The sequence below is a fragment of the Bubalus kerabau genome, chromosome 13 (genome assembly GCF_029407905.1).
Source record: "Bubalus kerabau isolate K-KA32 ecotype Philippines breed swamp buffalo chromosome 13, PCC_UOA_SB_1v2, whole genome shotgun sequence".
Lineage (NCBI taxonomy): Eukaryota > Metazoa > Chordata > Mammalia > Artiodactyla > Bovidae > Bubalus > Bubalus kerabau.
Genome location: NC_073636.1, coordinates 7,895,858 through 7,911,044, shown reverse-complemented (window position 1 = coordinate 7,911,044; position 15,187 = coordinate 7,895,858). Strand labels below are relative to the sequence as shown.

Below are 15,187 nucleotides of genomic sequence, written 5' to 3'. Positions count from 1 at the left end.
CTGGTGATTCATTTCACATATGATATTATACATGTTTCAATGCCATTCTCCCAAATCATCCCACCCTTGCCCTCTCCCACAGAGTCCAAAAGACTGTTCTATACATCTTTGTCTCTTTTGCTGTCTCAGATACAGGGTTATCGTTACCATCTTTCTAAATTCCATATATATGTGTTAGTATACTGTATTGGTGTTTTGCTTTCTGGCTTACTTCACTCTGTATAATAGGCTCCAGTTTCATCCACCTCATTAAAACTGATTCAAATGTATTCTTTTTAATGGCTGAGTAATGTAATTTTAGATAAGTTCTCACACATCCGTAGAAGAAAATGTGCACAAGGATTTTCATTGCAGAATTAGTTTGGGTACCATACAAGTGGAAAAACTGAATGTTCATGGAAGGCCTAGGAGAAATAATGAAGGAATGAATAAATAAACTGGGCTTCCCTGATAGCTCAGTTGGTAAAGAATCTTCCTGCAATGCAGGAGACCGCGATGCAATTCCTGGGTCTGGAAGATCCCCTGGAAAAGGGATAGGCTACCCACTCCAGTATTCTGGCCTGGAGAATTCCATGGACTGTATAGTCTATGGGATTGCAAAAAGTCGGACACGAGCGACTTTCACTTTCATTTTCACTTTCATTCATATAAAGAATTTTGACCAGACAATTGGCACTGTTAAAATGAATGAATGAAGCTTGCTTGAATCAAGATGAATAAATCTCAAACCATGAAAAGCTTAGTTGCAAAAGTATATATAGTATGATGCTACTTATATATAGAAATAACATTGGGTACACATATGTAGTAAAAGAGCTACACAGTGGACTTTCCTAGTGGAACAGTACACAAGAATCAGCCTGACAATGCAGGGGACACAAGTTCGATCCCTGGTCCAGGAAGATTCCACACGCCATGGAGCGACTAAGCCTGTGTGCCACAGCTACTGAACCCAAGCTCTAGAGCCTGTGAGCTGCAACCGCCGAGCCCACCTGCTGTAACGACTGAAGCCTGCTTACTCCAGGGCCCATCAGGCCACAACTACCGAGCCTGTGTGCCGCAGCTGTTGAAGTCTGCACGCCCGAGAGCCCGTGCTCCACAACAAGGGAAGCCACAGCAATGTAAAGCCCACACACCACAACTAAAGAGTAGCCTCTCCACAAATGGAGAAAGACTGCACAGCAACGGAAGACCCAGCGCAACCAAATAAATAAATGAAGAGCTACCCAGCAACTCCAGGAAAATACCCACCGCTGAAGAGGGAACAAGGGGCAGGTTTGTTGGGAGGAGGCTTGCCTGTATCTGTACATCGTTTCCTTACAACTGGTACATAAAACAAGTGAGGCAAAATGTTACCATCCCTTAAACTGTGTGTGTGAGGCGGGGAGGCTGATAGTGAGGTATGTTTCATTTTCTGTACTTTTTTTGTATGTTTGAAATATTTCATGGTTATTTAAAATAAATAGAAATTAGCATCACTTGACATAAAAAGAATCTACAGGTGAATATATATTAAGTATTTTAACTATCAAAGTTTTAAAGTTTGTGTGTGTACCACTTAAAATTATTTTATGGGGTGAGATAAAATTGGGAGAGCAGGATTGACATATATATATATATACACACTGCCATGTGCAAAAATAGCTAGCTAGTGGGAAGCTGATGTATAGCACAGGGAGTTCAGCTCAGTGCTCTGTAACGACCTAGAGGGGTGAGATGGGGGTGGGGGTGGGAGGGACATTCAAAAGCGAGAGGATATACGTATACATATGTGCTTCTGAACTGTGGTGCTGGAGAAGACTTGAGAATCCCCTGGACTGCAAGGAGATCCAACCAGTCCATCCTAAAGGAGATCAGTCCTGGATGTTCATTGGAAGGACTGATACTGAAGCTGAAACTCCAATACTTTGGCCACCTGATGCGAAGAACTGACTCATTTGAAAAGACCCTAATGCTGGGAAAGACTGAAGGTGGGAGAAGGGGATGACAGCGGATGAGATGGCTGGATGGCATCACTGACTCAATGAACATGAGTTTGAGTGAACTCCGGGAGTTGGTGATGGACAGGGAGGCCTGGCGTGCTGCAGTCCATGGGGTCGCAAAGAGTCAGACACGACTGAGCGACTGAAACGAACTGAACTGAACTGATAGGTGATTCACTTTGTTGTAGAGCAGAAGCTAACACAACATTGTAAAGTGACTCTATTCCAATAAAAAATTATCCTACATACCCTTTGGGAATCAGTGACCTAAGGTACTACAAATTATCATGTGCACCTCAGTGTCAGCCCAGCCACTTCCAGCAGGCACTCTTGTCCACCCCAGAGGACATGAATACAGCATGCCACTTTCTTTTCTTGCCCCTTCTGCTCCTATTCACTACTGAAGGTCTTTCCATTATCCAAGGCCTCCCATAAGCATTGTCTTCTTACATAATCATGTCCAAACCAACCAGACTGGGAATTATCATGTGTGTATAATGATGCTCTGAATCATCAAGACCTGGTTAAATCACGCTCATTATCTTCTGTTGGGGAAGGTGGAGGAATATATTGTACCCTTTTTAGATGGATTTACATCAGAAAATACTCAAAATAAAAAGAGATATGATTCATCTAATGGGGAAAATGATTTATATGAAACATATTTCTTAAGAGTCAGGTAAATGAAGTATTACTGTAAAGAAACAACTATAAGATACTTTAAACAATTACAGTAAATTTATTTTTAAAATGTACTTTGGGCCTTTTTCTCAAATTTTTCATCATTTGATAATAACTTTGTGTTTAACACATGATTCTGCATATTATGTAGCTCTGAGAAGTAGTATAGGCTCTGTGCATATACCGACTCATCTGTAAAATGACAGCCAATGAGAAAATTGCCTAGGATCCAAGTGGTTTATGAATATTAGCACCTATTATAACTATAACTATATATTATTTGATTCTTCCCTTTTATAATGCATGTCTTTCTGATCAATTAAGGATTTTAGATCATGAATTATATCTTTCTAAGTCAGGGTCTCTCTTATTTTAAGCTTGGCTTAGTAGATATTTGAAGAGGAAAAAAAATTTTTTTTTTACTTATAATTTGTCTATGTTTCCAAGAAATACCAATGGAGGTATTTATGTCTGAGGACAATGATCTGGGGATAGAATGAATAAATTTGACTGTTGTAAACATCTGTGCTGTATTCAAGTGTATTTGAGTTGATGGCATCTTTATCTGACTAAACTCTGCTGAGTCATTCTTTCTTAGGTGGAATATTATTTTTAGAAATGGATCGTTACTCTCCCACCTTATCTGAGATTGTATCTTTCTAGCAGAGATTAAGGGCAAATGCGAAGCGCTCTTCTGATGCATTATTTGGAAAATCAGAAACTGAAGTTGGCTTATATTAAATATAATTAAAATTAGATAGATGCAGTGTCTGTGGAGGCAAGCTTTTCTGCAAAGATTTTCCCATTTTATCTTTATGTATCATTTTAATGGTGAAAGCACCTGATTTTTAGTTAGATTAAAAGATATTCATCTCCTTTAACTCTCAATGTCAAGACATTCTTTTAACTCTCAGTGGTCCTTTATGTGATTCAAGAAGTAATAAAATTTGAGATTCAAACTAAGGAATTTAATATTCTTTTCCCTTTTATTTTTCTAGATCATTTAGATAATATTTATATACTTGAATTTAAATGTTAAAGTTTTAGATTTTCTGATGAAACATTTAAGAAAATGAGTAATGCAGATTAAGGCAAGGGAAGAAGCTGAGCAAAGACAGAGTTTCAGAAGTTTAGGATTTTGAAGAGCAAATTGCGCTAGAGGATTGTCCCCCTCCCACAGGCAAGGGAGCTGGGCTCTTGTACTTCCACACCCATCAGTCAGTGGCTAGAGGCCTCCAGCACCCTGCAGGGTTAAATATCCCTGTTGTAAGACCTTGCCTTACTTGCTAGACCTCCTGGATTCCAATCAACTTCATCCCTATTTCTCCTCAGCCATTTACCAGCCACATGTAGAGCCAGGGCACCAATATAATTTCAAACTCAAAAGCAGCGATCTCTGCTCAAGGCCAGCTTCCTGCCGCTTCTTTTCCCTCTGTCTTTCTCCTAGCAATCCTGCCTTCACCTTCACTTGCCTCCTCCCTTCCGTCCTTCACGTCTCTGACCACTCTCCTCAGTATCACTGGCTGCCAACTTTGACTGCCTAGCCGGCTATGACTTGCAAGCTCTCTGTCTTCATTTAAAACACACTGCCCACCCCAGTTATTTTGCACCAACTGTTTCCTCCAAATGGAGTACCAGTTTCATCTTCTTGGTCTGGCAAATTCCTACCTACCTTTGGAGAACTGTCTAAAGTGCTGTTTCATCTGTGAAGATTTCTTTCTTTCACTAGGCCAGAGTAAGGGACCTGAAGTGGGTGGTCATTTGCTGTTTGTGGGCTTCCCATCATCCATTTTACCCTTCTCACCATCCCAATTTCCTTTTGGGGAATTAGGTTTTCTCCAATGGATACATTCTTATAGGAATGTAATGAGATGCCTTGTCTTCCCTACTAGACCCATCAGACTCATCAGGGAGCTGGAACAGAGAGAGGAAGGTCTTAAAAGGATTTGATCCTCGTCCATCCCAGCGGGAGTGTTCGCCACTGTTTGCAAGGATGCGTTGATTCCTGATCAACCTCATTGAATCTGTGAACCTCCTAATAAGTTCCTTTAGCTTAAGTCAATCAGATTGGCTTTCTGTGGCTCACAAACAAAGAAGGCTCCTGTATTCCCACAATGCCTTCTTATGTAGAACCTACCAAATGGCCTTGTAATTTTTGGTAAACATGTTTGTCTCTGCCAGGCTAAGATACAGTGTTTAGCATTGTGTCTAACACATGGTAAGAATCAATTCATACCAGTTAAATGAACAAGTAAATGTATGAATGGCAGAGAACAAGTTGTCTCCAACTTTACTCTTTCTTCTTATATCTGAAACAAGCAAGTGGGCCATTTTTCTTCTGAAGATTTGCTTCTAGTCATTATGAATGAGAGGATTCTGCATGAATTCCACAGTGACAAGTGACAGGAGTTAAGAAATAGACTTGATTAGAGAATTTTACAGTTGAAGTGTCAGCAGGAGGAGGTGTAGATTCCTGTTGCTCCCATCATCTCAAAAAGGAGATCTGGGTCTAGAGATTGATGGTTACTTGGAAGGTCCACCAACTACACTGTACTTTGAGTACAGTAATGAGAACACAGCCTTGTCAGAGGTGGGCTACTTGGGCATCCAGTTGCCTAGGAAAGTCAGAGGCCCAGCATCTGGAAACCTTGGAGGCCCATGGGAAATCTCAGTCCTTCTTGCTTTTAGAGGGTAGTCACTGATCTGAGCTGAGTTTGGGTGCCTCCATTCTTATGGGGAGAAGAGGCAGCTTGTTTTCCATGTGATACAGAGTTAGCATCAGTATTAGTTTGCCAGGGATACCATAACAAAATACCATAGGCAAAGTGGCTTAAGCAGCAGAAATGGATTTTCTCACAGTCCTGGAGGCTCGAAGTCCACAATCAAGGTGTTAACGGGTTCATTCTCAGGCTTCTTTCCTTAGCTTATAATGGGTCACCTTCTCACTGTGTCCTTACATTGTCTCTTTTCTATGCCAGCATGCTGCTGGTGTTTCTTCTGCTTAAACAGACGTCCAGTCATATTGGATTAGGGCTCCACTCAAAGAGCCTCCTTCAATCACTTCTTTAAAGACCTTAACTCCAAATAAGGTTACATTCTGAGGTACTGGGGGATGAGACTTCAACATACAAATTTTGGCGGTTACAATTCAGCCAATGACAGTCCCCAAATTAGATAGAAAATATTGATAATAAGACTGAAAAAGTAATAAAATGTCTAGAACTGTCTACAAATTGTATCTCTGACAAACACTGAAGTACAAATTCGTCTAGTTGGAGCAAGTTCCACAGTTGCTGCTGCCTTAAATACTGCTCTGGCACACCCACTCACCCTTTATCCCTGAGGCTCATCCCCAGCACTTCTCAGTCACTGAAGAGCTCCTATCAGGACAAAGCAACAGGCATCCACTAGACGGCTGTTCAGAGGACCCCAGAGTCATGAAAATCCTTTACAACAACTTCAGGTTTGTCTTAAATCCTCAAATCATTTCCTGACTGTACTTTACCCAAATTTGGAAATCATGGTGTTGGAGAAGACTCTTGAGAGTCCCTTGGACTGCAAGGAGATCCAACCAGTCCATTCTAAAGGAGATCAGTCCTGGGTGTTCTTTGGAAGGAGTGATGCTAAAGCTGAAACTCCAGTACTTTGGCCACCTCATGTGAAGAGTTGACTCATTGGAAAAGACTGTGATGCTGGGAGGGATTGGGGGCAGGAGGAAAAGGGGACGACAGAAGATGAGATGGCTGGATGGTATCACTGACTCGATGGACATGAGTTTGAGTGAACTCCGGGAGATGGTGATGGACAGGGAGGCCTGGCATGCTGCGATTCATGGGGTCTCAAAGAGTCGGACACGACTGAGTGACTGAACTGAACTGAACTGAACTGAACCCATACAAAGTGTTGTTAAGATAACTTTACTGGTAATGAAGCCCTCTTATAGTACATAAAACTTGTATTTTAATACATTTGGAAAGCCCAAAATAAAATTACATATAAAGGTAAAAACTATGGATAGAAATCTATAGTGGTAAATCATTTCTCATACGTATATGGATGTAGAGACAACCTTTCAAAATTTATTCTCCCACTTTGAAAGCATCTTAATAGGACCGATTGCCATTCCAAACACAGGTTAATATGTTTTTCCCATTATTTTTCCTCTTTAATCGTTAAGTATAGATAACCTATAACTCAAAGCAGGAATTAGACACTAAATGCGTCTGGTGTTACTAAATTGATTGGATAACTTTAAGCATTCAAAAATAATTGTAAACTGGATTGTAAATTGTAATTTTTTTTTTAATTTACAAAATAAAGTGGGTAGTTCTGGTAGCTTATCAGGAAGAAGAAAAACAAGAACCACTTAAAAAAAAATTGTGGTCTTGTTAATGAGGCATCAAATCCCAGAATGCCTCTCCTTTAAAATGGCTTCACATGTGGCTCACCTAATCGGAGGTTTCAGTGAGTGTCATAATGGACTTCAAGAGGCACTGTGATGCTATGGAAGAGTGTGTGTGTGTGTGTGTGTGTGTGTGTGTGTGTATTGGGGTGGGGACTCTAAGGCAGACTTTCCTTCTAAACAGCTTTCCCCGTCTGTAAACTGGTGATATGCTTTGAAAATTGTGAATTGTTATATAAATGTTTTAGAAGTATTGTTATTGTAGCTGGTAAAATTATGTTTCTTGTTTTCCTTAAATACTATAAAATTTTACTCTGAGGTATCATCCCACAAGGCATATAATTACTGATCCCCTCCTTTGCACCTTCTTCAAGGCCCTGGGTGTGTTCTGGCCTACCTACCCTGCCCGCTCATTCCTGACGCTCATCCCCAGAAGTTCTCAGTCAGGCAAGACTCTGGGGGGGATAAGGGAGTGTCTCTCCTCCGATCCTGAGTACACACTGCCCATGATATCTTCTGGTTCAGACAAGAGATCTGAGCACTAAAAAAGCCAGGTATCTAAGATCCAGATGGCAGGGTACACCAAGCCACCCCTTCCCTCGGAGACCTTGCTTCCTGTCTTCTGCTTGCAGGACTTTGCACCCCTTTTTCTGACTGGGAACATCTCTCTCCCTCCTATCATCAGAAACATCCATCTCTCTCCTCCATCCTCCAAGACCCTTTCACAAAAGAGAGGAAGAGAATACTTTCATAGGCAGCTTCTACCATCTAGCCAAAGGTAGGGTGATCTTGAAATGCAGAGGCTAAAAAATAAGGAGAGCGAACCCCAAAATAATATGCCAGCACATTATTTTTAAAATGTAAAACACAAAATAATGTTATTTTTCTGTGTTTGTCCATATACAGTAAAAAAGCAAGCAAAGAACAATTCCACAGATGAAGGAGACCAGCTTTTTAATATGGGCATCCAGATCCTCCAGCAGTCTAAAAGCCAGAAACAAAAAGCAGAGTAAGTCCACCCAGCACTCAAGCCAAGCTGAATTTCCAGGTTGAGAAAAGAGAGCAATCCAAAATCTAATTTGTCATTAAAAGCTTATTGGTATAACAAATAAGCTTATTTGCCTATAAACTTTTGTTTTTAAAAGGATCAAATGGTGTTTAAAGAATCCTACAAATTATCAGCCTAAACACATGGAAGACCTTATCTATGAAACCGCAGTCCCTACACATTAAGTGAAACACAGAATAAAGGCACTGATCTAAGCGTTCAAGCAAAAATATTGTTTTGGCTTTAATTGACTCAAGTGAAACAAAATATGTACTATTTGAAAAAAATATGTATTGTTTGAACTAGAGTACTTGTTGTTTTAGAATGCTTTATGCTGCCTAACAGCGTTTGTGCCTCACTTTATGGTTTTCAGAACACTTTCATGTATGTGATACCATTTTATCCCCAGAAGAGAATCATGAGTTAAGAAGAGTTCCATTTTTACCCCCTTTAAAACTTTGGGAATAGAGATGCAAGGATGGTAAATGGAGGTGATGACAAATACACAGCTAGGAGGTGACCAAGCAGAGGTCACGTGGTCTCACGCTATGTCCACTGTTTCTTGTTTCACTTGTCTGCTCTGTCTAAACGGGAGGCAGAACTATCTTTCCCCCGCTGTCCCCAGGAGAGGGGCACGACCTGAAGTCCTATCAAGTCTCTAGTGACAACCTTGGAATCAAACTCTGGCTCCACCGTTTCCTGGCTGTGGGACAGAGAAAGTTACTTAACCACTTTGTGCCCTGGATAATGCAGTCTAGCTCTTAGAACCATGTCCAAAACACAGTAATAAGGAGATAAGAGTTTGTCATTTAATTATTTCTAGTCCTTTAACTGGTAAGTGGAAGGTGTGGAAGAGAAGAAGTCAAGTGTGTCTTGAACCTTAGTAGAAGGAATAAACTCTGAACCTTCAACAATCCGGTTTCTTTTGTTTTCACGCAGATTGGGCATACCAGCCCTATGGGATGCTTCCCAGAGCTGTGGTAGCCAGCCTGAGGCAGGGCAGCTGCAGAGTCCATGGATTCTTTCCTAAAGCTCAAAGGCTCTGAGACGAGCATAAGAGTGCAGAGGATAGGATGGGGGGATTAAGTATGAACCTGGTTATCACAACATCACAACGTCCATTTTTCAAGCTCCTTCTTCGTGTGACTTGTTGTGGGATATTCTTCATTGTTCACAATGATATTGTAAAACATAAATTATTATCCCCAAATTATGGAGGAGGAAATAGAAGGTCAGAAAGATTTTGATTTTTCCAAAGTGACAAGAAAAAGGAAGTAAGGGATTTGGTCCTCTCTCTAGGGAAAGTTAAATTAGAAGCACTTAATAAGAGCAAAAGAAACCATCCTCAGCAAAAACTCAAGCCTCATGCTAAGTATCTCTGGGGACTGTCATGATGAGGATGGAGTTAAACCAAGCCCCAAAAATACAATCCAGCCTTAGAGGGAAGTCAGCTCATTTGGGTGCCACTGAATAGATGAGTAAGAAGGACAGGGAATCCTGAGCCCAGCCTGAGCCCAACCTAGATTGTTGGAGGTTCTCTCTCCTACCACTGAGAGAACAATGGTATTCTGGGAAGGGCTTGTCCCTGAGATTCAACCTAGCAGGTGAACCCAAGATGAGGGGCCCCATTAAGTCCAAGGGACTCCTAGATTCAGCCTGATGGGACAACATCACTCTTAGAAGGTTCTGCTTAACCTTGATAGGTGCCTTCCTTTTTTGACTGAAAGGATGGGGAGAAAACCCAGCCCTTCATTGCAGGGCCGTCCAGCAGTGCAGGAACCTTCATGCCTACATGGTGTCACTCAATCTCAGGTTACTCTTTCCCAACCTATCCTGCTCCACTCCTTGCCCAAGAATCCCAGAAGAACAGCTTATGTGTGCAGCAGCACAGATACGTAAGAGGGTACATAAACCTGAGTCTGCTGACCCTCCTAGGTTGGCAGCAGTGGAGAACCGAAACCAAATCTCTTCACAACCAGAGACCCCAGGAGTTTGTGGGCAAGATGTGTGAAACTCCAGTGTTCAGGATTGTCTGCTCTACAGCCAACTTAGCCATCTCTAAGATTCTGGTCAGGGAAGACAAAAGGCTACACCCCTAGACCAAAGGGGAGTCATTTTGCTTCTCTTCATCCTCTGCCCTGCCCACTCCTTGCCTCACCGCTCCTCACTGAGGGCAGCATAAGTCACAGGGGCTACTAGTCCTTTGGCCTCATCCACACCCACATCTTGGTCTAATTCATTTGTTCAGTCTCTTCATGTGTATGCGAGGAAAATTGTTGAACAAGCTAGTGGTTTTAGAAGTACAAATGTTAAACAAGCATATGTCAGGGAAACAAACTTGTCTGAAAGAGTCGAGAAGCCTCTATGATATCCAAGGTTAACTGTCATTAAGACTTATTCATCAGTGAGGAAGGTTTGGAGATAAGCTTCTGATGTGTCCTAGAGATGCACTTAGCCTCCCCTTTCCCCAGGACCCACCTGAGCATCCAACACCAAATCCTCTAGAGACAATCCAGACACCTAACGGAATTTTCTTTTGTGGACCTACCCCTCCTTCCCAGTTTCTCCTACTTTTTCCCTCTTGGGGATTGCAGTCCAGATCTTAATCCCACCTAATTTGCCATGACTTTTCTTCTACCCAGGGTCCAGCTTCTGGTATTCCATATATCAGCTTGGACTGCCGTGATAGGGGAGGGAGGTACCCCCTCCTCCCTCAGACTCAAAGCCACCTAGAGGGATTGGTTTTTCAAATGTTTGCTGCCTCTTAGGACCAGCAACTACATGTACTCCTGGCCGCTGCAGCCCATCTCAGGTTTCTCTGCTCTGGTCCATGTTGGTGCGCTTCTAGTCCCAGAAGACCATGTTGTTGCAACAACAAGCCATGTGACAGAAGAGCTCCTGGGAATCTGTACTTGGTGCCATGCCTGTCCCGTGGTGCCAGACCCGTGCATTCACTGACCTTTGAAGCCTTCTGTCTTATTATTTGCTTTCTGGCCCCCAGAACTTCCACTTGATTTGACCACAGCTATTTTTTTTTTTGCTAGATCTCCTGGCTTCTTTTGGTTCCACTGGGATCTACTCTCTGTTTACCATCCAGGACCCTAATGCTTACCTCTCTTTCTTGGCCCTTCTGGCCTATTCTATTCGGCTCCAGCCTTTGACCATGAGGAACTTATTTTAACATCAGCATGAGTGAAGTGAAGTGAAGTGAAGTGAAGTCTCTCAGTCGTGTCCGATTCTTTTCAGCTCTAGCCTTTGACCATGAGGAACTTATTTAACATCAGATTCAGCATAAAGCTGAATCTCCTAATCCTCCTGAATTGGTAGCTATGGTAGATTTGTGTGTTTATTCCTATATTTGAGTCAAGGTCACAGGCAGAGGTTAATGCTTTGTGATCTTACTGCTACCAAAGGGGAAGTGTTAAGAATAAAAATAAATCCTCAGAGCACTCTGTCTCCAACACAAGTTTTGACCTTGCAAGGCCCTCCATCACTACTTGTTACACAGATCAGGTCTGGGTGACTTCTGACCTGGACTCGTAAAAAGACAATCCTCTGGTGTCTATATTTGTAATCACTAACTTTATGTGATTTACCCACAAATTATAGGAGAACAATTACCATGCCATAAAACTTTCTATGCAATAGTCTTAATAATAATGATAGCTGAATTTATTGAGGGCTTACTCTATATCAGGCAGTGTGCCAAGAACTTCACATGGATTATCTCATTGAATCTTCCCAGCAGCCCCATGAAGTAGATGCTATTATTATCCAATTTTATAGATGACAGAGGCACAGAGAAGTTAAGTAACTTGCCTGAAGCTCTCAAACTAATTAATGGTAGATTTTAACCCAGTCAGTCAGACTCTAGAGCCCTAAAAATCATTACGGTTTTGTTTGGTTATTGTTTTTCCACAGAGTCTGGTTGTGCTAAAGAACATGCTCTGCTTCAGAAAATTATTTTGGAATGTGAAGGGACAGTTGTTCTCATGATAGTAACTTCTTAGGTGTGACATTGCAGTTTTGATTTCTTAAAACTGATTTTAATTATATTGTTCAGAGTTCATTTTATAAATCAAATACTCATAAGTAATGGGATTTACTGTGGGAAGATTTACTATTTTAGGACAAATGCCCCAGTTTTTCACTCCACTTGGTCTACAAGTTTGAAGCATGGATGATATAGCTTAAATATTTCTCCTTTTCAGCAGCTTCATTATTTGTCAGATATATTTGAAATTATAGTCTTAGACTGACTAGAGCTGAAAAAAGTCTTCTGGTCTAGAGATGTAATGGACGATATAGTTAAACTGTAGTGTTAGTAGCAATGTCAACTGGGTCCTTCTTGTTAGAAGCAGAATGAAGGAGGAGCAGAAATTTTCATTTTTGATACTCACACTTCTAACTTCATATTCTTGAAACAGAGCCTACATATTCTTTGCCAAAGCAGCTGATATGGGAAACTTGAAAGCTATGGAGAAAATGGCTGATGCTTTGCTATTTGGAAATTTTGGCATGCAAAACATCACAGCAGCTATCCAATTATATGAGTCCTTGGCTAAGGAAGGATCATATAAAGCCCAAAACGTGAGTTTTGAGAGAAAATTAAATCTTAAATAGCTACCTCCTGAAATAACTATAGACAAATAACATGTGAGAGGAGTTGAGCCTCCGTTGCAGAAGCCCAGGCCTAGGCAAGTTACTGTAATGCCCTAAATGTTCCATCAGGACACAAGGCAGGAGCCTGGGCAAGTCCTTCTAGCTCCGGAGTGACTTTCAGGAATGGAACAGAGCTGCTGTCTAATGCCCTTTCCCCTCTTCCACGCCCACATGTGTGTTTTAAAATAATGCAAGAACTCCAAGCCCCTAACATAGTTAAATTTTATAAAAAAATATACTGTATTTACCTATGCAAAGAAATATGGAACTAAATCTATTTCTTTAGGATGATGTTTGCCTGGTTTTCACCTGGTTTAAATATTTTAAAAGCTATATAAATTTGCTTTTCTATTTTAATGTGTGTTTCATTTTATGGGGCTTTCTTGGTAGCTCAGCAGTAAAGAATCTGCCTGCAGTGCAGGAGACACAGGTTTGATCCCTGGGTCTGGAAGAGCCTCTGGAGAAGGAAGTGGCAACCCACCCCAATATTCTTGGCCTGGGAAATCCTGGAGACAGAGGAGCTTGGTGGGCTACAGTCCATGGGGTCACCAAAGTAGGACATGACTTAGTGACTAAGCAACCAACCAACATTTCATTCTATTCCCAGAATAACATAAGCATTTCATAGAAAATCTGGAAAACAATGAAAACAAACAAAAAAAAGCCTCTCATAAGCCAACCATCCTGACTGCACTACTTGTCAGGACCACTTTGTATTTCTGTTTGGCTTCTTTCTCTTTTTACAGCATCATCATGACAGAGCAAGTGCATACACTGTTTTATTTCTGGCTACTTGTACTTAGTGTGGTAGCAAAAGTATGTTTTCATGTCCTTGGTCTTCTTAATGAAAACATTTCTTCCTGATTACAAAATAAATTTATGCTGATTACAATTAAAAAAAAAAAAACAAACCCTGTGAATTCAGAAAGTTTGACGAAGAGAGTAAAAATTACCTAAAAGCTTTCTTCCCAGAGATCATTTTTTTTCCATCCAGTAAATGTAGAAGCTAAGCTTTGGAATCAGACAGATTTAACTTCAAATCCATTCTACCACTTTCTACTTAACAAAACCCTTTCCCCTTCTGCCTGCGAATTTGACCTTTGGTTCACCCTCTACTTCTGTTTCCCTGGTGATATGATAGGAATAAAATGTTCTCTGTGTTTCCAGGTAGTATTACTTATCGTTGAAATGACCTCTGCTTGGTAAACGACCTTGGGAGAAACTCTCACGAACTATACGTACAGGGACCCTGGGCAGGATGGACTGACTATGCCTATGGAGTTGTAACACAGGGAATGAGGCTTTTGTGTCAGGGCGGCTGCCACACCCCCAGTGTAGATCTCATCTCCTTGAGTCTGGTCTGTCATCTGAGGCTCTAAAGATGAGGGCTGCTGGAGGACTGTGTGACCAGATACAAGGACTCCTACCAAAAAGAGGCTGATGCTGCCCTCCAGCAAACTCTGGTCCCTATGCTACGTCCACCTGAGCAGACTGACAGGTGTAGCCTCTTGTGAGTCTGTGCATTCATTTGAACCAGAAGTTTGACCAGAGGAACTCTGATGGGTGGGGCAACCTCCCTAATTTTCATCTGTAGAATTAGGATAATGATAAAACACTGGGTATTGTGTTTATTTGGTTCACTACTGTATCTCTAAAAATACAGTGCAGTGCCTGACAGAAAAAAATATAGCTGAATAGTGAATTAATTCATGATGATGAATCAACAAAGTTGTGAGGATTAAAATAGTGTGTGAAGGCACTTAATTCCATACCTGGAACTTTATAATCATTCACCAGAAAAAAAAAAAATATATATATATATATATATTATTATTACTCTATTATCCTTCTACAATTTTTTCTATAACTTTGTAGAATGTTTTTTACAAAAATGAGACATACTTTCATTACTATTTCCTCATCAGCTCTTGATTCACTTAATAATATATCATATTGAGTTGGCCAGAAAGTTCATTTGGGTTTTTCCGTAAGCTCTTATGAACAGACTTTTTGGCCAACCTGAACATATCTCTTTCCCTGTGAATATATCCCATATTTGGTTAATCCAAAATATAAAGTTCCAAAACAGACCAAATGTTATCATCATGTCCACCACTACAAATAATATTACCTCATCCCTAGGTAATGAACTAGTGAACACATGCTTTGTCAGTGGGTATATTAATTAAGTCAACAGTTGTTTCTTGGACATTTACTATGTGCCACACACAATCTTATTGATGGGAAGAAAAAATTAATAGGTCAAAGTCCTTATGGGCCAATGTTAAATATAAACAAATAATTGCAGCCCAGTTTAGGTGGACTAGAGTTAAGGTATAAAGTGCTTTAGGCACAGAGAAGTGTCTGACTGGCTTTGCCTGGGGCGGGTAGAAAAGGCTTCAGGGATAAAGG

The 15,187-nt window shown here is 40.9% G+C and overlaps 1 protein-coding gene across 3 annotated transcripts in view; it reads left to right on the top strand.

Moving 5' to 3' along the window:
• Positions 1 to 8,009: 8,009 nt before the first annotated feature.
• The window catches only part of SEL1L2 (SEL1L2 adaptor subunit of SYVN1 ubiquitin ligase), a 53,438-nt gene continuing 46,260 nt past the window's right edge, over positions 8,010 to 15,187 (top strand). For 2 of the 3 annotated variants that reach the window (XM_055543442.1, XM_055543440.1), the window contains exons 1-2: positions 8,010 to 8,074; positions 12,541 to 12,703. In XM_055543442.1, coding sequence (XP_055399417.1) covers positions 8,025 to 8,074; positions 12,541 to 12,703 — 213 coding nt within the window. In that variant the 5' untranslated portion in view covers positions 8,010 to 8,024. The remainder of the gene's footprint in view (positions 8,075 to 12,540; positions 12,704 to 15,187) is intronic. The other variant, XM_055543441.1, reaches the window with a different exon arrangement.